The sequence below is a fragment of the Chroicocephalus ridibundus genome, chromosome 5 (assembly GCF_963924245.1).
Source record: "Chroicocephalus ridibundus chromosome 5, bChrRid1.1, whole genome shotgun sequence".
NCBI classification, from domain to species: domain Eukaryota; kingdom Metazoa; phylum Chordata; class Aves; order Charadriiformes; family Laridae; genus Chroicocephalus; species Chroicocephalus ridibundus.
In genome coordinates this window covers 66,793,968-66,818,818 of record NC_086288.1, presented here as the reverse complement: position 1 = coordinate 66,818,818, position 24,851 = coordinate 66,793,968, and the positions used below count along the sequence as shown (strand labels likewise).

Here is a 24,851-nt window from a genome sequence, read left to right as displayed (position 1 = left end):
ACTTTCTAAGGGCCTGACTATGTATGAAAATGTTACTGGCAGACATGCTGTACAGTGCAGTGTGGAAGCAGAAATAGCGCACAGAGCTCCTCAGAAGCAACTGCTTCCTCTCCGAAATCCCGGTCCTGCTTTGGGAATCGGGGTGCCTCGTTCCGGTAGATCATTATCCACTATTGTGCATTTTGAAATATGCACTTAAACCAGGAAAATGAAAGTGTCTCATTGCTGCTGGACTGTAGGTCAAACTAAAGCATCCTGACATCTTAACACAACTTCTAGAAATGCCTCCAAGTTCAGTTCCAATTAGAGATCTCCACAGGGACCAACGCTATTTGTACTTGCACATGCACATTAGAATGGGGTTTTAGTATTCAGCAGAGAATCAAAAGTGATGAATGGCACTTTGCTGTTCTTAAGACTTCAGTACATTATTGCTTTCTAGACATATGTCATACTTTCATTTGCATTTTTAATCAAAGAAAGACAATTTTCTTAATAGTGGTGTTGAATCAACTATGGTGGTCACCCTGAATATGCTAATGCATTATAGTTATCATTGTTCTTTTTTAAAAGTGCTTCTGTTTCATCAAAAATTTTTCTAAATTCATTAACTACAGAAATTGGAAACCATTTTTTCCTATATGAACAACATAACTATCACTGGAAAAAAATGAAGATAAAACCAAGCAGAATAATATATTAGGTATTATAGGTGCTAACCAAGCAAGCGTCTACAAGCATGTTCAATATCGTTATTGCAAGTGTTTCCATTGTCTTCAATGGAACTAGTCTGAACTTTAAGTGCATACAGCTTTTCAGCATCAAAGACTCAGAAGTAGGATTTACGTACAATTTGATTTTTAGGCTCTTAAAGAAATATCTCCATTTCAGTTAGCCAAAGGTTTAGATGTAAAATACACTACCAGATATTAGCTGCAAGCTCTGTTTTTCACCTTTGTGCTGAATGTGGCCTCCAGAAATCCCAAATTCAAAGATTTATGAATTTTATCTTTTATTCTCTCTTCCTGTGAAAGTTCTGTATGTTGTGATTAGAAGCACAGCATATAAGCAACAAAGCAACTCAACAAGCCACAGAACATCATGATTACTAAGAATACAATTTTTAAGTACATTCTGCATGTGTGAAACTAGTTTTGGGGGGCTCTTTTAAAGCCTGAAACAAGAAGCTTCCAAATGAAAAGCATTCAATCAGTTATGTAGAAAGATCAAACTTAACCCAATGCAAGAGGAATCACCAGCAGCAAAGCTGTTTTTATGACCAGCAATAGATCTCAATTACTGTCACCCTGGGAAAAGTGGGGGGAGGGTGGGAAAGAAAGGAGAAGTCCACATCAACCAGCAGTTTCATACAAAGGACAAACCAAGTATAAACTGGCATTATCCACTCAATCCTTGTATCAGATCCTCGATGATCAACCTTTAGGGCAGACACGCATATCCATTTAAGCCTGTATTTGTCCAGTCACACAAATCATTCTTTAAGAAAATATTTCCCACAGCCCTTCCCATAACTTGATGTCCACAGAGAGGGTAAAAAAACAGAAATATAGAACAACTGCGTCTACACCGGGCAAGGGAAAGCACTGATTTTACGACAGTGATTTGTTAACATTATTCACTTTGACATATAACGAGATGGGAGATTGTGCTGCTAAAGTAAATACAGCGGTTATATATGCCTCCTCTGCTTTGCTTTTCTGCTTCACTACAGCCAAAGAGTCCACATCTGATGACCTTGAGGGCACAGCATAAATATCAGCCGAATGAAGGCAAAACTCAAAATGAAAAGCTGATTGCATGGAAAAGTAAGGAGCTATTCCAGGAAGGTGATTTACTCGGTATCATAATTTATGAATTGGCATCTTCATATTTTAATGTGTATGCCTTGAATTTGTCCATTAGGGCCACTTTATAATCTGAAAAAATGAAAATACAATTGCTTGAACATGAATGTCCATGTTTAAGTAGCTCCAAGTGAGCTAAAGCCCAAGCTTTTCACAGAAACTTGTGAAGCAGAGAAAATAGAAAGGTTTTGTTTTCACTAGTCCTGAAGAAAAAGCACTGGTGTAAGACACAGTCCTACAATCTCATTCCTGACAGAACCACTCTTGAGTCTGTCTGGAGAGATTGTACTAACCTACATGGCAGATATGGCCTTTGTTTATTCATATATTTGGAAAAAAGCTATCTTCCCACTTGTTTAAAAACAGAGTGTACACACTTTGAATGTTCTCTTTCACTGACTAAATTATACTGTCATCAATATGGTATTGTACTGTACACCACAATAAGTAACACTGTATTAGGCAAGACTGATTTTTCTAAAAACTGTTCGTTTTCAAAGCAGGTTTTCTTTTTTCTCTCCAAAATATACTTTCTGGCTTTAAATTGCGTATAATTATCACTGCACCATGTACCCACAAAATTAATTTAAAAACATCACAACTGTGCATACTTTATATTCCTTAAGATCATAAATTAATTAAATGAAAAATAAAACCCATCTACTGAATCTAAATTAGACTTTCTGACTCGTGTTTAGAGGTCAATAAGGCAGCATTCTTCCCAACATCCTCTAGTCTCAAATGAACTTCAGCAAGCCACAGCAGTGGGTAACTGCAGCAAATACTTTGGAGTTCCTTTATAACTCATTATTCCTATTAGTAGTATCATACACTTGGCTTAATATTCAATGTTGCTATAAATCAGTATTTTCTGAACTCTTAGTTCTGTATATGCATCCTGGGTTTCTACATTCATTCTCACCCAGAACTTTTCCACAGGTGCAACTCATACTTTCTTTTTTATTTGCCTGGAATTTTCTGCTGACTGTGAGTTGGTTTGAAGGTGTAGGTCCAACCAGGCTGCAAGGCAGCGAGGAGACCCATTCACTTACTTTGTGCGTATTGCATCCAACGCCTTTGCAGAAAGCAGATTTTACTACACTACAGTAAGTTGTGCTGAATAACTTTGCTGATACTAGTTTTGTTATTGTTACCACTTGTGAAGCTGGAGAACTTAACATGTTTAGTGCTGGGGTAGGGTGTGGATAAACATAGCCTCTCAACTGAAGACCTACATTGTACTTTGAGAACTGTGTGGATTCAACAAATTCTCAAATTTTCACATTCATCTTCCACACTAAGGTATCTTCAAGCTTTTCAATCAAATTTGAAAAAAATCAAACTCTTGCAAAGTTTAGGAAGTTGGTGACAGAGAGTTAACTTATTTCTTGGTGAGGGTATTGCTCAGCAAAGCAGAAAGAAATTATTCCAGCTGAGAAAGTGAAATAAATAGAGCACCGGTTGAGTACCAGAAAGTTAGTGCCAGAGTGAGGCTGAAGCCACAAAAATGAAGAAATTGTCACATGACAGGATTTCACAACACATTCAAACCCTCAGGGGCAGGTTCACTAGTAATTTTAAGACAATTTGATGTAAATCATGTAAATGTACTAAAAGCCTTCCATTCCCATACCATAAAAGGAACAGACACAAGACTGTAAGAAGATATTTACCAGCATGCAGACTGTTCTTGTGCTGTTTATGTCTTCTTAGAGCAAGGCTACTCCATCTTTAGACTCACTGGGCAGGTATGCAGTGATTTCTCTTTACACAATGCGTCAGGACAGACTTCAAAGTCTGTGACACTTTGTCTAGGTGGCTCTGTGTACAAAGGCTAAGTAAGCCTGCAAGTCTCCCGGTGCACCTCCATCCTCATAGCCCTACTTTTAGGATCTATGTCACCACACAAAGAAACAACATCCCCTGCCGCATAGCCCAGTCCCTTTGGAGTACCTCTGGTGCTGCAATTTACTTCCACCATCTGCTTGTGAAAGCACCGGGAAAAATTTGTCCCAAAGTACATTATGTTCTCACCTTAGTTTCCAAATTTATGTCACCTTGGAATTTGACAAAACACCTAAGGTGATCTAGCAAAGTGCACTGAGTTGGTTTGGAGCAGAATGCAATTTTATTTTTTTACTTTAGCCCCTAGAGCAGCTTAACATGAAGCTGGGAAAACATCAATGCCAGCACAAGGGAAAACACTGAGAACGTACATCAAGGGATGGAACAGAAGAGAAAAGAATAACGGAACTGCCTCTTTTGACAGAGGACAGATATTAGATCTCCTCACTAAATAATCAGATATTACATTTGAACTAAAATCCCATGGCAATTTAAGAACTGACTGAATCAGGGATCTGAGGTCCGGCCTTCTCTCTGCTATAGGAAGTGTAGCCTTGCTTCTCCCTTACTCTCACGTAGGTGCTCATGAAACAGTTCTGTGATCAGGTTAGGATGCTAATTTAATTGAAACTGATAAGTTTTCCTTTTGGAATACTTAAATTGCTTTGAACTGCCTCACTGAGTGATACCACAGCGTAATAACGAGAAAGTCAGCAACCACGAGACTGCAAGGCCACCAAAAGCTGGATTCAGACTAGGTTAAGATGTTAAAAGTGAGCTTCTTTTGGGAGATACGTAAGGAAGCTCTTCTCTATGTGAAAAGGAATTTTCTGAAGGAAACTCTACTGTAACTCTGGAGGGTGCTTGGATATTATGGCTCCAATCACCTATACTGGATTTCACAGGCCACAAGCATCAGACCTTGTAAGACAAAAGGAATGGTTAGTAGTCAGATGAGAAGCCATCACAAATCTGCTAAGCCTCAGTTCCACTGTTTTGTATTTCTGCTACAATCCCCAACAGAAAAAGTGAAGGAAGAATAAATAATCTTGGCAGGAACTCCGGCTCTAAAATGAAGTGCCCATGACAGCACAAGTAACACACAGCTACTTTCAATATTAAAGTTGAAAAATACCCTAACATTGTCATCTGATAGGGAATACTATAATGTTGAAGTCACAGTAAGAGATCTTATTAGTCATTCTGTAGCAGAAATTTCTGTATGATTCAGGAGATTGAAGAAATCACAAGAAAATATATTTTTTTTATGTTGCTGCCACTGTAAGAGTGGGAATAGGCATCTTTTTTTACAAACCATGTGATTAATTTCATCTTCCTTGGTAAGGCGTTATCTCTGACTTTAAGTCAAGAAATGGCACTGGTATTGCACAAATGACTTCCTCCGTGTGGCAATCATACATGAGGGTGAGGGAAATCACACAATATTTTTTATAAAACGAAGGCGAACACAGGAGCACCTAAATGAGCCAGGATGTCACAGAGTCACTCTAGGGTCTGACTAGAGCCCCATAAAGGCTTGGGATAATGCTGCTAGGGACAGGGTCATTGGCCATTAAAGCCCCCTGAAAGAAGAGTTCGCATACATGAATCCTTTGAACAGATCCCAGGCTAGAGCTGGTGTAGTCACAGTTAAGCTCTAGGCTCAGGATAAGCATAAAGTCTGATAAATTGTGAGAGTGTCCAAAGCACAGCCGGCTGTTTGCACTACATAGGACACTCCACTACGATTTACACAGCTAAACTTTGACCTACTTTATATACCAGACTAGGTACGTACACAAATATGTATTTGATTTTTCATTTGGTCTGTTGGATTTTTTTACTTCTTTTTTTTACATTAATTCCTCCAGTTAGCATTTGACAGACAGGAGAGACTTCCTAAACCAAAAAGCAGTGCTAGCAGTTTGCAATTATGTAGATCCCACGCACCCCAAAGTGCATATGAATAGGGGGCAGAAAACAGACAAATTAAGCTCTCAGTTGCACTGAAATAAGTCCAGTTACCTCATTTTGTTTCAGTGTTTTATGCTTTTTGCAAAAGTAGAACCATGTTTTAATCTCCCTAGACTCATCAAGCAGTAAAATACAGTAGAAAAATATCACCTCTATCTTTAAAATTATCTTGCCTGAATTCTGTTAAGAAAGGGAAATGGTGCTATTAAAAATGAAACACTTAGTGAGGCTGTATCTTACAGTCTAATGTAAAAACAAGTTGTGTAAGAATCCTCAGTCATGAAGCTAAGCCTCACAACAACTGCTTTAGAGTTCACTGGGCCTCTGCCATTCCTTTTATAGATGAATAATGTGAAGTTCACTCGCAACATCAGCTCTGTGCAGCCTCACAGAGCTAAGTGTTGATTATCTGAAACCAGCTTCTCCAGCACATAATCAGATCACAAACAACATGTAACAGAGAGTACTGCATTCCAGGTAATACAGCATGATCTACTTAAGTGCATAAGCTATTGTGACTCATAAAAGTAGGTGAAGGTTGTTTAAAAACATAGTAACTGTTAAAGCAATTGGTAGACTAAAAAAATTAAGACCTCTGACAAAAGGCGAGACCACTGTTGTAACCAAACAGCTCAACAGGGCAAGTGCTACATTTTAAAAAGTTCCTCAGTGTAAAGAGAAGGGGCTTATCTATGTCTGCTGGGGGGCAGGTTTGGCACAAGGAAAGTCAACAAGCAGGCTCGGGTCTCCAGCAGGTGTCCCAGCCCACTGCAACCATAAGGACACTGCAACCCTCATGGCAACGTTCCTGGGCCAAAAGCTGTCCCTGATTTATAAGACTACAAAACAAAGATTCAGAAGAAGCAAGCAGACTTGTGCATGTCTTGTGCAGCTCTGATCCTGTTTAAATCACAAGCAATATTTCTCTATAAAATAGAAAAAAACAGTTCTATCCAGTGTTTTGCCATTAGAGCATTAACAGTTCTGGTAAACAGAAGCATATATTACAGGCTGTTATGACAACTTGTGTCCAGACTCTTGGGAAGAAAAAAAAAAGAACTAAACTTAACCCTTTCAAAACCTGAACTGAACTTTTTACATTTCATCATACTCTAGTTCTGCATTGATCATTGATAATGTCACAGAAATATTTCTCCTTACAAGACATCAGGCTCAAGTTTCTAGGCTCTCCCTCAAATCCTCTAAACCTCCAGTTCACATCACAGAAAGAAAAAGGAGGAACATTCAAGCATTCTGAGCATCTGCTTTTCTAAAAAAAGGTGACAGGGCTGTCTGCTGACCTTTATTCTGCATACAGGAATTTATTTTACCCTGTGACCAGGAAGAACGAGGCACTCTACAGACAGCTAGAAGTAGCCTCACTTTTACAGACCATGGTGGGGGGGGACTTCAACCACCCAAGTATCTGCTGGAAGAATAACACAGCAGGGCATAGTCAATTCAGCAAGTTCCTGGAAAGCATCGATGACAACTTGCTAACACAAGTGACAGAGGAGGTGATGAGGATAGGTACTCTGCTGGACCTCATACTTACCAACATGGAAGGGCTTGTTGGGGATATGAAGGTCAAAGGCAGCCTTGGCTGCAGTGACCATGAGATGGTGGAGTTTAGGATCCTGAGAAACAGGGCAAAAAGCAAGATCACAACCCTGCGCTTCAGAAGAGCAGATTTTGGCCTTGAAATGGCCCTGGAGGGAAGAGGGTCTAAGAAAACTGGTTGTTATTCAATGACCACCTCCTTCAAGCTCAAGAGCAGTCCATCCAAATGACCGGGAAGTCAGGTAAAAATGCCCGCATGGATGAGCTTCTAGCAAAACTCAAACACAAAAAGGGAGAATACAGAGGGTGGAAGCAGGGACAGGTAACCTGAGAGGAATATATAGACACTGTCTGAGCATGCAGAGACATGGTTAGGAAAGCCAAAGCCCACCTGGAGCTGAATCTGGCAGGGGATGTCAAAGACAACAAGAAGGGCTTCTATAGCTACATAAATGACAACAGGAAGACTAAAGAAAATGTGGGCCTGCTGCTGAATAGAGCACAGGACATGGAAAAGGCTGAGGTAATGAATGCCCTCTTTGGCTCAGACTCCTGTGAAACTATTTAAACTGTTATTCTTTATTTACAATAAATATAAAAGTATAATAAAGGACAGTATAACCTTAACCTGCCTTAAACCTAAGTTAGCCCAGGGCATCATCAGATAAACTAGTGACCAGTATTCCATTTGCCAGCCAAAACATCCATCAAATAAGATTAAACATACCTATGTAAAACAAATAATTTGATACACCAAAGAAAGATCAACATAATGGCACATGGAATTCCTTTTCTAAACACAAATTATTCTTTCTCTGTAATGTTTTAGCTACATTTTATCTGCTGGAGAGGGATATTCTTGTGACAGTATGCCATTAGCTTCTCATTATCTCTCTCTCTCATTCCTCAGAGTGAATGACGCACTAAAGCAAGGTGTCCTACAGGACAGCGGTGCTGTGTTTGTGGAGAATGAGCTCATAAAGGAAGCGGCACACCTCACCTACAGTTCCAAACATTTTCGGACTACCACATCTGAAGTGTAGGACAAAAATGCCAATAATTTTTAATGTATATAGTTTTCAACAACAACGATGATGATAATAGCATCACATTTCTGCAGAACATAAGCAAATGTCAGACCAGAGGCCACTGGGAAGATATGTAGGCTGGTAACATGTATGTTTTCATTTAAGCCATCACACACTCCTACACTGCCTGCTCACTCTGGCTAAGCTGTTCAACACAGCTGCATTCTTATGATGAAGTTAGCATCCCACAAGCACAGATTTACTGGAGAGTTAATTTTTCCTCATCTTCCATGATCATTACTCAACACAGCATGCATAATCTCTATCTATGACCTATCAGTAGTCTTCATAAGCTCCCTGCAGGCAATATAACTGAATCAAGCTACATTCCCAAGCACCTACAGAGAATACGCATAAATACTTCAGCCTCTCTCAGGCAGAAATTACTCAATCACGAGGCCCCATCAGAATGAGGGTGAAGGTATAAGAAAGTCCAGCATCTATGACTAGTGGAAACTTACTGAGGTTATATACGAAGAAGGAAGGAAGGTTCCACATCCCATATCTGACAGATCTGCTTAGAAAGGGAGATCTAATCCCTAAGGGAGGCTACCCCTAGGCAGTGTAAACCCATCCTTTTAGTACTAAGTGGAGTGAAATAATATCTATATGCACGTGCTTGTTTTCCAGTAATGTGCCAACGAGCAGTTTGCCAGGAAAGCTTCTTTCTTCCTTCCCTACTTACTGCTATAGCAGCAGGGAAAGTGAGTTGTATGCTGCCATGATGATGCAATGGAAATAATTATACAAGATCCTACAGAGTGAAGACAAAGACCACAATAGGGCACTGCCTTTTCCTTCACTTCTAAAGAGAAGCAGAACAAGGAATTCCTTGCAAAGAATCCTGACATTATTTACTATTAATTACCCATCTACTGATTTTTCCTCTAAAGTGGGTACATTGGTAATGGAGCAACAATGAACCTAACAGCCCTGTATTCATATCCAGGAAAAACCGCATGCGTTGCCAAACCCACATCAATTCTAGATTTTAGCTAAACATCATCCAGCAAAAAATCATCTCTCATTAACAAAATGCTTTCATATTAAACAGTAAGATAATCCCTCACTAATCAAGTATATGTTCTCAATTTGTGTATATGAAGGAGTACAACTACAGTTAATGGACTGCAGTCTATCTGCAATGCTGGTGCTAATAAGCCTAACCATTCCTGGTTTTCCGCACTTTCTACCACCTCCACTGCTATTCCCTCTGTCCGCATGAAGTTCAAATTTCTTGTCCTTCTCCTCCTGTTTAGCCTTCTACTCACCTGCTTTCGTCTTAACGTACTAATCTTCCTAGGCTACTTGTCCCACAGATATCCTTCTGCCCTCTTTTATTCTACTTATCCTGAGGTCAGGATGTATTCAGAACTTATTTGCAAAGCAACAAGGTATGTTTTACTTCAAATCCTCAGTCAGACCCGACCTAATCTGAGAAGTCTTTGTTGAATATAGCCTTACTACAGATTTATCTAGGCAGATACAAAGAACTTTGGCTCTTGCAGTTTACAATATTATTGTAATTAGTAATCATGGTTGTTGTGGTTTTTTTCCAAATAAAAATAGAAGAAGTACAATTATCACAAAAGTTTGGAGAGGTGTTATGAACACGTAAATTCTGTGAGTAAACCTATCTGGACTAGTGTGTCTCATTTACAGGGCTGAAGTAAATCGAAAGAAAAAGTCCTGAGGAGCAAGAGTGACAGCACAGAAGTCTGCTGAGTCACACAGGCTGCAAAGGTCCAGTTTGACCAACTTGATCTCCTTCTATGATAAGGTGACCCACTTAGTGGATGAGGGAAAGGCTATGGATGTTCCCTACCTAGATTTTAGTAAAGCCTTTGACACCATTTCCCAGAGTATTCTTCTGGAGAAACTGGCTGCTCATGGCTTAGATGGGTGTATGCTTTGCTGGGGGAAAAACTGGCTGGAAGGCTGGGCCCAGAGAGAGTTGGTGAATGGAGCTAAATCCAGTTGGCGGCCAGTCACAAGTGGTGTTCCCTAGGGCTTGGTATTGGGGCCAGTTTTATTTAATATCTTTATCAATGATCTGGACGAGGGGATTGAGTGCACCCTCAATAGGTTTGCAGACAATGCCAAGTTGGGTGGGAGTGTTGACCTGCTTGAGGGTAGGAAGGTTCTACGGAGGGATCTGGCCAGGCTGGATGGCTGGGCTGAGGCCAACAGTATGAGGTTCAACAAGGCCAAGTGCCAGGTCCTGCACTTGGGTCACAATAACCCCATGTAACGCTACAGGCTTGGGGAAGAGTGGCTGTTGTGGTTTAGGCTGGATTGGCCAATAACAAGATGACAGATGCTCTCCCACCACCTCTCACTCCAAGGAGAGGAAGGAGAGAGATAGAGATTTATGAGTTTATAAGGAACTAAACTACTTTAATAATATATTAATAATAAAATAAAAAGGAAATAATGAAATAGATAACGTATATACAAAACCATATTAAGTTCCTAGGAAGACATCACCAGCAGACACTGGGGAAGTTCCAGGCTGGACTCAGAAATGGATGGGAACTGGATCCCAGATCTAGATTCAGGAACGCACAGATTGGAGTCAAACGCAGATAAACAGAGAGAGTCCTCCTCACACATCAGCCACTGAAGAAGAAAACTCACCCTCTGCTCCCTCAGCTTTTATACTGAGCATGGCAGATGGGATGGAACATCCTATTGGTCAGTTTGGGTCACCTGTCCTGTCCACTCCTCCCCACAGGTGCGACCCCTCCATGGGGTAAACAACTGAGTCAGCTGTCCCTCATTGCCACAGACACAAATATAAGCAAGAGCCTCTCTCCACTCTCCTGCATTAGCTATAAACATAGGTCCTATCACTCTGAGAATGAGCGGTTTTCTGCACAACATGCTGTCAGTTTCAGAGAGTTAGAAGAGGCTTAGCCAAGAAGTAAAACCATTGAACAGAAAGTTGGCTCTGCTCCACCCCAGACCAGGACAGCGGCTGGAAAGCTGCCTGGCAGAAAAGCACCTGAGGGTGCTGGTAGACTGCTGGCTGAATATGAGCCAGCAGTGTGCCCAGGTGGCCAAGAAGGCCAACAGCATCCTGGTCTGTATCAGGAATAGCATGGCCAGCAGGACTGGGGCAGTGATTGTCCGCCTGTACTTGGCACTGGTGAGGCCCCACTGTGAATGCTGTGTCCAGTTTTGGGCCCCTCACTACAAGAAAGACATTTTGGTGCTGGAACATGTCCAGAGAAGGGCAATGAAGGTGGTGAGGCCTTTGGAGCACAAGTCTTATGAGGAGTGTCTGAGGGAGCTGGGGGTGTTCAGCCTCAAGAAAAGGAGGCTGAGGGGAGACCTTATCGCTCTCTACAGCTACCTGAAAGGAGGGTGTAGCCAGGTGGGTGTCAGTCTCTTCTCCCAAGTGACAGGCAATAGGACAAGAGGAAACGGCCTCAAGTTGTGTCAGGGGAGGTTTAGGATGGATATTAGAAAAAACTTCTTCACTGAAAGGGTTATTAAGCATTGGAACAGGCTGCCCAGGGAAGTGGTGGAGTCACCATCCTTGGAGGTATTTAAAAGATGGGTAGACGTGGTGCTAAGGGGCATGGTTTAGTGGTAAACTTGGCAGTGCTAGGTTAACAGTTGTACTCGGTGATCTTAAAGGTCTTTTCCAACCTAAATGATTCTATGATTCTAGAAGTCTAAAATTAATTTCTTCTAAAGTGGAACATAAGCTGCAGCAGCATAGTGCTAAATTCTTCATCCCAACTTGTTTTTAACAAACAGTTCCTTCAGTCTGTACCAAAAGCAAACAGTACACTTGTATGCTTTCAAGCTGGATGTCTGCAAAACAGGTAACACACACACCAATTAGCTACAAGGCATTGTATGACAATATCCATACCATGAGTAACGACACCCTATAAAGCATCAGGGACTTACTTAAAAGGTGGATTAATCAGCAGTCACACTGAATTTCACTAAAACAGGCAGGGCTTCAATTTAGAAGATAAGAACACTTGGCATTTCCATTATCCTTTTGTTAAAACATAGGTCCACAAATGCTGATTAGATGTCTACCTCCTAATTAGGAACCTAGCTTGCAAAAAAGTCAAGAGAAACAACCCTTGCAATCAAAGCAAGTTATGAGACAAGAATTCCATTTCCTTTTGAGGTGGAGGGCGATTTTTGAAAGGACAGATAGCTGTGTGAACCTGTGAAATAGGCAGCCAGAAATTCTGGGCATTGTCTCCAAAAACAAGCAGACACAGCTGCAAATTTAACTAGAGACTTATTTTGTTCTCTTTCATTTCAAACATGTCTAGGAATTTGATCAAACATGACGAAAAAGTACTTCAATCTTTTGTTGCAAAAGAAAATGTACTGGAGGTGATCAGTGTTGTATACTAACCATAATCCTGTAAAATCACAAGCCACACAAGTAAGTGCATAAGCAAACTGCATTTACCACCTTCTATTCAATGCCAGCTCCTAAAACATCTATTCCTTACTTCTTCTCCCTTACGTATACAAATTTCTACATTTTAACTTGACAGGATTACTCACTTGAATGCTTATGATTTACAACATATTTGCCTTCTAATTTACCGGAACTGGCTTTTTATCTGGGGGGGATTTGAGTAAAACTGTTTCCATATGTTTTGAGCTCTAAGCTTGAGACCACGGATTTGGAACTGTACAATGTTTTTCTATTTATTGGGCAGGTTGGCATAAATCCTACATGTGGTGTATATTCACATAATAACTCCAAGGTGCTTCAGCAGGACATGTCCTATGAGTCAAAGCAAGCAGCACATAGCAAGATGCTGTTTTCCAGCACTGTAACTAGAGTTTACACTCAAGAGTCGAAGGACACGTCACTGTTTTGTCCCCAGTCAATCACAATAGCTTTGTGTCAAATCCTACTCGCCTTACTCATTTGTGAGAGTTATTGTCTCACATTACTTTCAAACAAAAGAAGAGATTGACTATTTTTAATGCTTCCACCTTTTCAGCAAGGACACAACTTGCTGCTAGGAAATGCAGACTGAGCCAGATCTCAGCCACAGTGTGAGACGCCCACATCCCAGTTCCTGCCTCACGCCACCCCCACACCCCAGTTCCTGCCTCCCATGCAGCAGCAAGCCTGCATGTCACAGAGTCGCAAGTGCTGCGCTGTCACCTCTCTCCCATTCTCCGATATCACATGTCAGGCTCTGTGGATCACAGAGCTTGGAAGAGGTTTCCACAGTGTCTTGCGGTTGGAGATATGCTACATATGGAGGCTCCGCCTTACCCCCTCCTTCTTCTGAGAAAGGAGGTATCTCTATTTCCCAGTCACATAGGTCTCAACTCAGGAAAATAGAAATTTGAGAAGTCTGGCCATAGGATTAGATAAAGTTCACAGTGACTCAACAGTGAAATCCTAGCCCTAGTGACATCAACAGAAAAACTCTCACTGACTTGAGGGCCAAGATTTCACCCCATATCCCAAACTAAAGTGTTTTTTAAGCTGATGAAATTCAGACTCTGATCCCGTAGGAGATTTACACGCCTTTCACTTCACATACTGAGCAGTGCAAATTCAACTCAACCGTTAACATCAAGTGTTGGTAAGTTGTAGTGAGATCCAGTCTCTAATTGTAAATACAAACTTCAGATCTTACACTGTAATGAAAAGTTTCAAACAGCACAAACCTCCATTTCAAAAGCAGAAGCATCAGCTCTTCCACATTTACATCATACTCTACAAAACACATGATAGTAGAAAAACAAATTCTGCAGTATGATTCTGAGGGCTGCTTGCTTTGGTTGTTTTTTGTTTTGTTTTGTTTTTACTTACTTTTGTCTGATCATCAGCTTTAAATACGTAGCAGATACTTCGCTGATTTGCTGCTCCATCCTTTATCAGACAAGCAAAGTAGCTTGGATCATGGCTGTTGTGAATCAGTTTGTGGACATGCTGTGGCTTGTATTCAAACAAACTTGAACAAATCAAAGGATCCCACTGCTGGAGTTTCCCTGTGTCTGGTTCACATCGCAAACTCACTGGTGAAACATAAAGTCGTATTTGGCTGGCGTTAGGTTCTTCTTTGGAAGACTTTGTACTGAGTGTCCGGATCTCTGCCACAATCCAAGGCAGCATTGACATGGTGGTTAGAGAATGCACTGGCAGGGAACCAATGAGCTGGAGACTGAAACTTGCTGAGAAATCACTAGGTGTTTGATACTTTTTAACTTTGAATGTTATTGGCTCCATTTTACAGTCCTTAAGGGAACTTGGACTAATTCACCAATATTTCAGTTCCATGGAATGATGGTATCTGAACGGTTCCTTTGATTAAGGAACAGAAGAGTTCTGAAAGGAAAAGAAATAGTTATGTAAGTGCTGGAACCCTATTAAAAATGAACTGTCAGTAACACAAATATTTAATAGCTTAACATCAGAAGAGATACAGAGATCATCTACTGTGACCTACCTAGCGTGTTCCCTGTACGTTGGGCCTTACTATTTCAGGTCCAACAAACACAATAGTACTAAATACATTACTTGGAAAAACATCAGTCCTGATTTAAAAGTTGCTTTACAACCCTTGCTAAACCATCTCATGAGTAACTAAACTCAAAAATGCACATTCTTTCTAGTCTGTTTCATGAGCAGGTGCATGTGGAACACAGGCCTATTTCAATGCTATTACCACAGAAATAACTCAGCTGAGCTATTCTGACCTTCACAACACATGAAGTCAGCACTTGCTGAGGCACCTTCACATTTGAAAAAAACAAACAAACAAAAAAAGGTCATCTTTCTTGTTCATAGGTAGATGATTTTGAATTTGTCTACTAACACAGAGTTGTTTCCTTGGGTATAGTTTGCCAAGTGATCATGGGCTGTTACCAATCAGAATTTTTCATTAAATAACACCCCAGAAATCGTTGTCATCTGAAAAAGCTAGCAGCAGTTGACTGAGTGATCGCTGATAAACCTGTCAGATAGCAGAGATGAGCAGCAATCCTTACAGCTTCTCACTAAAAAACAGATGATGATTCACAATTTATGACTGCATTTTAAGACCTGTCAGCCAGCCAGGAATACTTAATGTTTGCCACATTGATATTGTATCATTTTCATTTCTTAAAATACCAAAGGGAACCAAGTTACACACAACCCTGTTATAAGCCTGTTATACCCACCATCTACTATCACCACTGTTATTATATATTAGTAGTTTTAGTAACAAAAATCCAATAATTGCATTTATCTACCAATTTAGTTTTGCAAAATATAGCCTATGAAAACACACAGCTTGGCATTTGTTATACTACCATGTTTTAACTCCTCATTAATTGAACATGGTTTCAGCTGTTACATTATTTTGTGCGAGACTGATGAGAAGCTGACAGGCCTATAATTGCCCATGTTTAAATACCATGACACTAGTTTACCCTCAGCCTTCTGAGAGTTTCCCATGAAAAGACCTATTAAAAACAACATGAGCAGTCCCAAGAACTCCTTAAAAACATTTTTCATTATATTTGAACAAGTATTTAATAAATGGCATCTGTTTACTGTTGCAACAGTATTTCTTGTCTTTATTCATCTACAAAGATGATCAAAAATAGCAGTTTTTCTCATGAGTTTTCATTAAACTTTGTCCTTTATTTGTCCTTGTAAAAATATTTTCAAACTGAGTTTCTAACAGTGCTTCACTTTGTGAAAATGAAAGGAAGTTTTAGGATTTAAAAAAAAAATCTTTAAAAAAAATTTCAAGATGGAAATTCATTTTGAACTAAACAAGGGTTTAAAATGCAACCAATTTGCACATATCTGAGTGGGGAAAAATGTTTCTGCAGTAACTGGCAAACTATAAAAACAAGAGAACCGCATAAACCACGTGTTTTGGTACATTTACATTTTTGGAACTTTTGCATCTTTTGACAAATGAACTCTGTGGCAATATTACCAGTTCCAAGGATGCCCAATTTAGCAAGAGAATCCAATAGTGCAGGTTTTAAAGACACTATTTGAAGAAATCATCATAAGTAGCATTCTAGATGTGTAGAATAATTTTTTTTAAAAGCTTTTTTATAAACCTCTGTGTGTGTCTGTCCATGGGATATGTCGGAAAAAGGGCCACGAAAACCCAAAATTTGCATTCCTCATTTCAATTATACTACAACTCCTTTTCAATCATTTTTTTATTTCACAAACAAGCAAGAAAACAACCATCTTTTTGATGAACATAAATGCATTATATTGTATCAGATAGCAGCTTCAGGAAGCATTTTTCCACCTTATCAACACAGACTGCTAAACATGATATCATTATAGTTTTGCATCTGTCAGCAATCAAAATGGTCTCTTCTTTGGCAAACTCCTACAATTTTTTTCTCCTTAACTGTAACAAGGAAAAATAGTTCAGCAACTGCAGGGAGGGTTGGATCCGTTTATAACCACAATGGTGTGTAGTCCGAAACACATAAAAATTGAGTTTTTAGCTTTTAGCATTGTCGTCATTTAGTGGCATACATAATAATCTCAGGATAAGAAAGCCTAAGGAAACTCCGTTCTTAGTTGAAAACAGGAGAACTGAGCTACTGCATGGATGATGACCTATTAGCCACATACATACTTTTTGTAACCATATTTCTCAATTGTGTTCTCTCAGAACTCTTTTTAAAAAAATGCAATTAAGTAAAATGCATGTAAAAATACAATAAAGTCATCCTCATTTAAATCAAGTTTTCAAGGAGGACAAGTTTCATTTGGATTACCACCATCTATCTACTCTTTTGCCCCAGACCTACAAGGCACTGCAGCCTCTAACAGGAATAAATATCACAGTATAACACATCATTTTGTATGCTTACTCTAAGGACTGAACAGTACTTGAAAAAAAGAATGTATTTAATATAAATGCAAAACTTCTTGGCATTCATCTCTTTTTAACAAAATAAACACCTTGCAAAGTCAACAGCACAAATAGTCCAATATCTGCATTTGTTATTTCTAAAGAAAAACAGTTAATACTAAATCAAAACAGTTAACTAGAAGTCAGAATGCTAGGGTTTTTTTCCTAATGTTAAGAGGGGCTAAAAGTGCGGTTTCTCAGATCCACAAATTTAGCAGCATCAGGTCTCCTTATCTAATCTGTATCGTTCTGTACGTTACTGTTCTGCATGTTTCATCTCCCTTTTCCAGCTAGTCTTTCTTTGCTTCCTCCTCCTGTCGTTCGTATCCTAATTTACACACAAATTCCACCAGAAATTATACCAGTTTCATGCTGCTGGCACTAACGTCCTTTAAGTTTACACCAAGGACTAAGTTTTACTTCAAGACCATGAAGCATTTACGTACATGCTTAATATAGACCTAAAAATAGTTCTGTTCATCTCAACAGGCCTATTCCTAGCCATAAAATTAAGCACACGTTATGATCAAAGAGTGTCCGTGCTCCAAGCCTGTCTCTGTCTGCCCTGACTCCACCACTCGGAATTTTGGCACCTTCACCCATCTCTGGTTGCCACCACTCAGTTCATCCACTCCGAAACTTGGTTCTGCAGGCACTGTACCGGTTTACCATCTGCATTAGTACAGTAAGCTTGAACAAGCTTCCTCTTCCTCCCAAAGCGTCCGACTCATTAACTCACAAACAACTTCTTCAGAGCAAATGCTTGTTTTACCTTTAATCCAAGAAAGAATAGAAAAGGCCTAAAAATAAAACAGCCCACTTGTTTCCTTCCACCTAAACTTTGATCTTCCCTTGACAGCTCTAAGAACGATTCAGCTCCATTAACCCAGGCTGGGAGCAGCCTGCCAGGCTTTGCTCCGCACACGGGCTGAACACTGCCTGTTGTTCTTCCAGTGCTCATGGACATAACTGGGAGAACTCCTCTTCCTCCCCTCCATCAGTCTCTTCTGAAGGATCTCTGTTGCCCTTGCCCTCAGAGCTGAGAAGAGCTGGAGTGGCACTCCTCAGCTAACAGCTCTGCTGCAGTCTGAGAAATGTTAATATTCTCCAAACTGTATCTTAACATTGCCACTGTTTAACCTGCTTTGATTTAGCTGCATTTGCTCCGTCAGCATAAAAGCAGCCAGGCAAACTGTAGCACATAGGATATTTACACAAACCACACTAATAAATCTAACCCCACCTTCTATACTAGGAGATGCCATACGGACTCACTAATGCGAAAGACACACATGGGAACATATGTGTGCTCTTTGTCTTCAACTTCTGCTTCACTGTGATCAACTCAGCCACTTCTCACATGCTGGGGGCAGGCTTAGAAAGCATGCAACACTAGTCCTGTTCTAGCAAAAGCTGATACTGTGTTTTAAAAAAACATACACATGTATCAGGCTCTTGTTCTCCCAAACGAAGTTGCATTCTCATCTTTTTATGCAACCAGAAACTAAAAGGGACGCCTTCAGAGAGAAGTCAGAGTGATGGCAGGACAGCATGAAAGGGACAGCTACAAAGATCAGTACTTCTGCCATTCTGAACCTCAGATTCTCCCTGCATGAAGGTACGTGTCTAAGCAGCTGCGCATCATGCAGGACAGCTCAAAACTCACCTTCTCTCAAGAGAGCAGTTTATCATGAGGACAAGGTACAGGCTCTGGGTGTCATTCTGATGGATGGGGCCAGGTCAGCTTTGAGGTTAGGAAGGAGAATCTTGTGGGGTACAGAGAACAGACTGTGTTATGAACCCAGGGGGATGGGGCACTGGAAATCAGGTTTTGGCAGCTAGGGGAAAACAAGGCAGATTTGGGATGGACTTAAAGTAAACCAGAAAAAAAAGGCAAAGAAGGGAGAGAGATTGCTCTAAACCAAAAGAACACATATAAATAAATAATTAAAAAAAAAAAGCAGAAACTACAACAGTGATGAAGAGTTAAAGAGTTATCCTTCTTCTGTTGTTTCTTCTGGAATGGACTAAATTCAATACAGACATGCATCCAAAAACTTCACTCTTTTCAGAACACATATAACTATGACTTAAGCAATCCTCAACTCTCCTCCAGCTCTTCCCCTGGTTTGGCAGCAATTAAGAGTGCTGGGACCCACAGCAGAACTGACAAGTTCAGAAGATGCTTCAAGCAAGGGAACAGTCAGAGCTTCCACACATCAATAATTAAATGAGGAGTTTGACCTGTGAGCTGTTGAACAGAAAGACCCCAGTTTCCTCAACCTTTGCCATTCATCTGAGAGACAGCTGTGGAGTTACTCCATCCACAACAGGCTGCTGACACAACAGCAGTTTTTTTATGTAAGTTGGTTTTCTTTCTCCCCTCCTAGAAGCCAAGCAAAACTTTCAACCATATAGCAAGGTCTTGTGAAAAACAGCTGGTCTTAAAGAGCATAAATTTGTCCAGCTCTTCTCTGCACGGCATTAGTGCTGAACCCTGCTGACAAACGGAACCAGAGGCACTGGTACGGACTGCACTTCACCACTGATTATTTTAGCAGAAATATCATACTAAAGGATTATGAGGAGCCCTGGCCTGCAGCCAGAGCTCTGGAACACAAGCCAGAACTAAATACCACTCCTCTCCCTCTCTGTCTGATCCTTGACTGAGATTTACATTGTCTTCGCTCATGCTGACAGATTTCTCTATCCACCTAGCAGGTTATATAGAAAAACACAAATGAGAATACATATTAGGTATGTCACGATATGGTCATGGCTGAGAAGAGGTCCTTTTATGTCTCCTTCAACATGGATGAAATGACTCCGGTATCACAACACAGCATCCATTAGATCGTTCTATGGGGCAGTTAGTTGCAAGCTTAATCTTTTTTCTTGAGGCTTCAAACAACATTTTTACTTGTTTTCTATAGCTAAATAAGATTGTTTAGATACCATACCACAGGTTGTTCTCAGTTTTCAAATAGTTCTAATTTAACAAACTGGCACTTGGAATCACGACATGACCTTTATCTCATAGCTACTTACTATCTGCTGTTTCTTTCTGGACCTATGGTTTGCTGTGGGCAACAGCATGTGCAAGTCCAGAAGTCAATTTGCCTCAGAAATTATTTTTAATTTCCATTTTTTTTTTCATATACATGCATTAAATTCTCACTTTTAAAAGACTATTTTCAATGCCGTCAGTAGCTTCAGACATGGCCCTGAATAATGTTCCACCACGTACTCTGAGCAAATAATTTGGTTTCGTGGTAATAATCACACCTAAAATATTTACTGATACAGACAGCATTTATATCACTCCTCAAATAGGTTAAAAAAATGTTAATAAAAATATTCCAGCGAAATGGTAATAGCAAATAAAGAAAATAGCTCACTGTTCCTGCCCTTGACACCTGTTGCTATTTCCTTAATAGAAACCACAGAAATTAATATGCTGATGATTGAGGCTAGAACTTGGATACTTCCGAGCCAGCCTCATAATGGACCTGAACAAAATATTGGGCTGTTCTACCACTGCAATGCACTGAAAAATCTTTGTAAAAGAAAGCTTGCTAGGTAAATTACATTTTTATTCAATTGCATATCCACAGCCAAAATACTTGGATCCAACTTCTCAGTTAACAAAATTATAAAGTGAAAAAAGTGTCAAGTCATCCACGTATCATTGAACGTGTTCCACATTCCTTCCAGCCTGTCATTTTTCTCACCTGCAGGCATTTCTACTTTTGCATATTACCTATTACTTTCAGCATTTCTATAAAACAAGCTGTGACGAATTTCTATTTTGGCACTTACAAGCGTTAGAAGTGTAATCATATCCATCAGCTCAGGGGTATTTGCCATTCAGGAGATGTATATTTTTATTAATTTTGACCCACAATATTCCATTCAATCTCTGGGCTTAGCGGCAGGCACAAATCCCACCATCTGCACTAGGAAAGGTCCCTACAGCCATATTAACCTCTCTCCCAAACACAGCATACAAAGGTCTCAATCTTTTCAAACCGCACTATAAATAACCACATTTGTCCCATACCTCTCATGAAGGCGGCTTCAAGAGATCGTTCCCTTGTTAGTTTAGTACGCGAATTTAAAGGGACATAGAAATACTGCGCCGGTTTTTGGGGAGGGACAGGGGGGGATTTTAAGTTTGAACTTAAGCAAGTGTAGTGCTGTAGGAAAGGGCAGTTTTGCCCCGATGGGAAGGGGGTCTGTGTTGCTCTTAAGGAGGTTCTGGGAGGAGTCACACCGAGCGATTTCGCAGTGATGGATGCGGAAGGTGCCGGCAAGAGTGAGGAAAAGCACTGAGAGCAGCCCGCGGCACATCGTGTCAACCTCAGCTTAAATCCGAGCAGGTATTTCGGTTATTCCGACGGGGATCCCTCTCTCCCAGCACCCTGCCAGCCAAGAAGCGCCCCACCGGCCCCGTCCCGTCCCGCCGAAATACCGCCCCCGGAGCAAGCGCTGCGACTTCACCGGGGGCTCCCTCAGCGACCGACGGGGCGATCGGGACGGCGGGCAGAAGGCAGGCGGCGGCAGCTCGCCCGCCCCAGGCCGCGGGCCCGGACCGTCCCCCAGCCCCACAGCCCCGTCCCCTCCCGGCTTGTGCCGCCTCAGAGCCCGGGGGCGGCCCTCCGCGGCGGGGCGCCTCGTTTCTCACCTCAACCCTTCCACTTCCTCACAGCTAAAACCGCCCTTCCTCCCTCCTTCCTTCCCTCCCTCCAAAAGGCAGCTCAGCGCCGCCCCCCTCCCCTCAGCGGGGGCACGGCATCCCCCCCGCCCCGCCGCGACCCGCCAGGCCTGGAGCTGGGGCTGGGGACTGAGGGGCCGGGGGCTGAGGGGCCGCCGCTTACCGTCGCCTCGCCGCCGCCGGCTGCGCCTGCTGCAAGGAAGTGCCTTCGGCGAGCAGCGGCCGCGGGCTGTCAGGCGCCGCCCGCCCGCCTCCCGCTGAGGGGAGCGGGGCAGGGAGCCTCTAACGGACGCCGGGACGGGGGAGGGGAGGCCACACCAGCGCCTCCGGGCCCCGGCCGGGCGAGGGGGGGCTGCTGGCCGCCTCCTGTTGCCGGCCGCCCCGTTCGGGACGGGGCCGCCCCACGTCGGGCTGCCCGCACCGCCCCTACCTGCCCGGCGGCCCGGGAGGGGGGAGGCCGGGCCGCGCACCCCGCGGCTGCCGTTCGCCGCCTCCCTCCTCCCGCCGCAGCCGGCGAAAATAGCAACAGGCAGCGGGTCCCCGGCCCGGCGCGGGTGGAGAGGGACAGGCGGCCGCCAGAGGCGGCGGGCAGCCGGTGACAGGCGGGCGCCCATGTCGCGACAGAGGGCCCCTCCAGCGGCGCCGCCCCGTGTGTCTGTCACAACCTGTCACAACCTGTCGTCTACCGCTGGAAACGTGTCGGTTGCCGCCTCGCCGTCGTGAGCCGCGGGGGAGGTTGCGAGGTAAGGCGGGAACTGCTTCCCGAGGGAATTTTCCTCACAAAACTGTCACTCGCCCGGCAGCTGGAGTCTGGAAGTCCACGAGCCTCCCCGCGGGTCTGGGCCAGCCTTCTGCGGGCTGGCCTTCTGCTCCAAATCACCTATATATATATATATATAAATAAACACTGTAAGAGTTGGCACTAGTTGGTCTTTCAGTTGCCAGAGAGGATAAGGAATGAATGGATCCGGAGACTTAATTACACTCCTCTGCAAGTGCTCTTTCCAGATGATCAAGGCACCCTGCAAACCGCTTTTGCACTCAATTAATTTTGAGTCTTCTTGGCAGCTAGGCCACTGATTTAAGTCTGTGCACATTGGTAGAAATCAGAGTTTTCTCAAGGAAAACTGTTGTGCTCCTGTGGCACTGTGCTATGCTGTGTGGGAAACAGTTGAATGTTGACAGAGAAAGCTGTCAAATGCAAACACAATGTTGCCGCAGACTATGAAAAACAAGTCACGTTTTAGTATGTAAGCACATCCCCTACTCACAAAGTGTAAGGTGGTTGTATCTAACATGGCTTTTTCTTGCTAGGTGTTCTTTTATAGGATCATTGACATGAGAAACAAAGTATGAAAGCGGCAGTTCCCTCAGCACTTGTTCCCAATCTGAACTTGGTTCATGGTTTGCTGCTTCCCCTCTAGACATGAGAATATGAGTGCCTCGGGTTTTCAGTGACATCCTTTGCACTCCTTGGGAACAGGAATGCCACCTCTCTGCAAACTGTGCCTGACTTAGTTATAAGTATGAAATAATTATATTTTATATAATATTGCTATTATATAAAACAGTCCAAGTCTTTAAACCATCGCTGCTGAGGACAATGCTCTTACTCCAGTCATCACCTGCCAACCTCGGTATCTGAGACAAGTGTGTCCTTTTGCTCATTTTAAGCCTGCTGTGGAGCAGTGCATGCCTCTAGTAATCACCTTACGGAAGACGGTGAGCTGCAGACTCCAGACAGATCCATCACTTCAGCCAAGGCTCGTGCATTCCCAGATTACCAACCAATGATTTTAGGAAGACTTTTTTTACTGCCTCACTGTTGCCTTTCAAAAGGTGGTAATGAAACAGGTAAGGATCCTACCAGACTATTTCTTGCTGCTTGGAAAATCCTGGAACAACAGAAGTCAATACTAGAGCATCACAAATACAGATCCTTTCTTCCTTCTCCTCTTTGATAGCCCAAAGAAATTGGGCTGTGCTTCAACTCGTTCATGGGGCCCTCTGTTTTTTTTTTTTTTTCCTGTTTTCTCTGGCTCATGTATTTTAATTCTTTGCTGAGCAGAGTTTTTGTCAAATTACTTGTGTTCTGATACAAAATTTTATAAGCAAAGTGAAATGCCTTGGTTAAGAACTACACTTATATTGGTTTAATAGTTTGATTTTCTCTAATGTTGAAAAAAGTCCTCTTTTTTCACTCAAGTAGACATAAAATATTTCCTTACAGTTAATAGGAGACAAAACAAACCCTGAAGTGTTTATAACTTGACTTAAACACCTTGAAAAACTATTCAGGAACACTACTCATTATCTGTTTAATCCAGTGCTTCTGAATAGGCATGTGGTAAAGCCGCAATTGTTCTTTATGGTCTGTCCTTGCAGTAGAAGGGTATTTTAATGTTATGTAACTCATGAGCTACATAAGGTGATATGGAAATGCAGAAGATGGGATTCTGCATAAAATCACCTTCTCTTTCTGGTTTTAGCACCTATTGGGTCTGCAAGATGTGTTCCCCCCCATTCTCATGATTCAACATCCACACTTTCCTGAAGGTAAGTATTTAGGTGCTTTATTTGAAGAACAAAAAGGTCAACTCTTTGATGCCTGTTTATCCAAGATGCAGGAAGACCATTTTTTTTTCTACTCGGCCTGAGAGCATTCAGCCTGCCTCCCATTAAAGTTTCCTACACATCAGCCTCCCAGCCACCCTGGGCAGCATTCCTTCTCTCTGCTTCCTGATGAAACTGTTGCTTATGTAGGGGGGAAAAATAGGTTTCACTTGTGGAAACAAGAAGAAAACCAGAATGGGGGTCGTATGTTCCAGTCCCTAAAAAGTAAACCCATCCATGTATTCCAGGGACTGCAATCCCTGTATTCAGGTGAAAGCCCTGAGCACCAGACTTCCCAATA

The 24,851-nt window shown here is 41.9% G+C and overlaps 1 protein-coding gene and 1 long non-coding RNA gene across 7 annotated transcripts in view; one reads left to right on the top strand and one right to left on the bottom strand.

Annotated features, from left to right (window-relative positions):
• Positions 1–22,385, bottom strand: part of TBC1D1 (TBC1 domain family member 1) — a 113,926-nt gene extending 91,541 nt beyond the window's left edge. For 4 of the 6 annotated variants that reach the window (XM_063335077.1, XM_063335082.1, XM_063335081.1 and 1 more), the window contains exons 1-2: positions 22,101–22,217; positions 14,154–14,669 (exon numbers count right to left, since the gene is read on the bottom strand). In XM_063335077.1, coding sequence (XP_063191147.1) covers positions 14,154–14,570 — 417 coding nt within the window. In that variant the 5' untranslated portion in view covers positions 14,571–14,669; positions 22,101–22,217. Of the gene's footprint in view, positions 1–14,153; positions 14,670–21,907; positions 21,948–22,100; positions 22,218–22,367 lie in introns of those variants that run through there. The other 2 variants (XM_063335080.1, XM_063335079.1) reach the window with 2 other exon arrangements.
• A 47-nt stretch (positions 22,386–22,432) lies between these two features.
• The window catches only part of LOC134515777 (uncharacterized), a 9,506-nt gene continuing 7,087 nt past the window's right edge, over positions 22,433–24,851 (top strand). Inside the window, exons 1-3 of the long non-coding RNA XR_010071110.1 lie at positions 22,433–22,680; positions 23,612–23,791; positions 24,427–24,493. This is a non-coding gene — a long non-coding RNA (uncharacterized LOC134515777). The remainder of the gene's footprint in view (positions 22,681–23,611; positions 23,792–24,426; positions 24,494–24,851) is intronic.